The following is a 1,157-nucleotide window of genomic DNA, read 5'->3' on the forward strand; positions in this document are numbered from 1 at the left end:
AACAGTAAAGTAATCAATAGTATGGGCATGAACGTAGTTTCAACAATACGTGTAGCTTATTTGAAGGTGGTCTTGTAGCAAGGTATGGTACGTACCTAACGTCCGTTTCAACAGCACCGGGAAGCAGTGACTAACAGTAAAGTAATCAGCGGTTTAATCAATAGGAACATACTCATGTCTATGTGTTTGAACGTAACTTCAACAATCAACAATACTGTAAAATATGGTTTTGTAGCAAGGTATGGTACGTGTTTAATGTTCGTTTCCACAACACTGTTGGTGGGTGGTTGGCGGGTGCTCTAGTGTGGTCTGGTGTGGTTTGCTTCTTCTTTCCTATTAAACATCTATTGTCCTTATCCTTCCTCCTTTTTTATGTTTGTTACTCTCTTGTAACACCTCTAATCTTGGTTAGTGAGGATGGTGGAGAATCTGACACACACACATACATATGACCTTATTGTGTTGCAAGTGCCGTAAAACACTTACTAAAACTAAACAACGCTGTTACTATTAAGTGAGGTTTGACAGGGAACAACGCCAAATCCTTGTTATTTATGGTTTTAGTTTAAGTAAGAGTTTTACGTCACTTGCGACTCAAATAGGTCATACTATAATTGCCGAGGATCAGAAGTGTTACTAGAGATCGAGTAGCATACAAAGAGAAGGAGGACGATACTTGTTTGGTAGGGAAGAAGGAGCAAACCACACCAGAGAACCCACCAACCACCCACAAACCTTCTCTTCTATCTTCCTTATCTCCCCTCCTTTAAAAAAAAATCTCTTGTAACACCTCTACTCTTTGGCACGTACGACTTTATTGTGTTGCAAGTGCCGCAAAACACTTACTTAAAAAATCCAACTCTTCTCAGTGACGACGACAGCGACTCAACCAGCTACAATGACGACGACGACAACAACAATAGCAGCAGCAACAACAACAAACACCAGATCGACAACAACAACAGCGCCAACACCAAGCAGTCACTCACCCCGGCAACCGGTAGCGGCCGACACGCCCCCAAGGTAGAGGAGCCGCCCCCGGGGGAAGAGGAAGAGGAAGAGGAGGAGGGAGAGGACGACCCACTCACCTTCCTGGCTCCAGAACAGAGGACTCTCTACTTGGTAACGCTCGGACAGGAAGCTTTCCTCTCAAGAAC

The 1,157-nt window shown here is 44.1% G+C and overlaps 1 protein-coding gene across 1 annotated transcript in view; it reads left to right on the forward strand.

The window, feature by feature from the left end:
- LOC101855746 overlaps positions 1-1,157 on the forward strand; it is a gene marked incomplete at its 3' end in the record, with an annotated part of 59,554 nt that overhangs the window by 37,619 nt on the left and 20,778 nt on the right. Inside the window, 1 exon segment of the mRNA XM_013087379.2 lies at positions 870-1,122. Within this exon segment, the coding sequence (XP_012942833.1) occupies positions 870-1,122 (253 nt within the window).

Source organism: Aplysia californica, unplaced genomic scaffold, assembly GCF_000002075.1.
Source record: "Aplysia californica isolate F4 #8 unplaced genomic scaffold, AplCal3.0 scaffold00581, whole genome shotgun sequence".
In the NCBI taxonomy this organism is placed as follows: Eukaryota; Metazoa; Mollusca; class Gastropoda; order Aplysiida; family Aplysiidae; genus Aplysia; species Aplysia californica.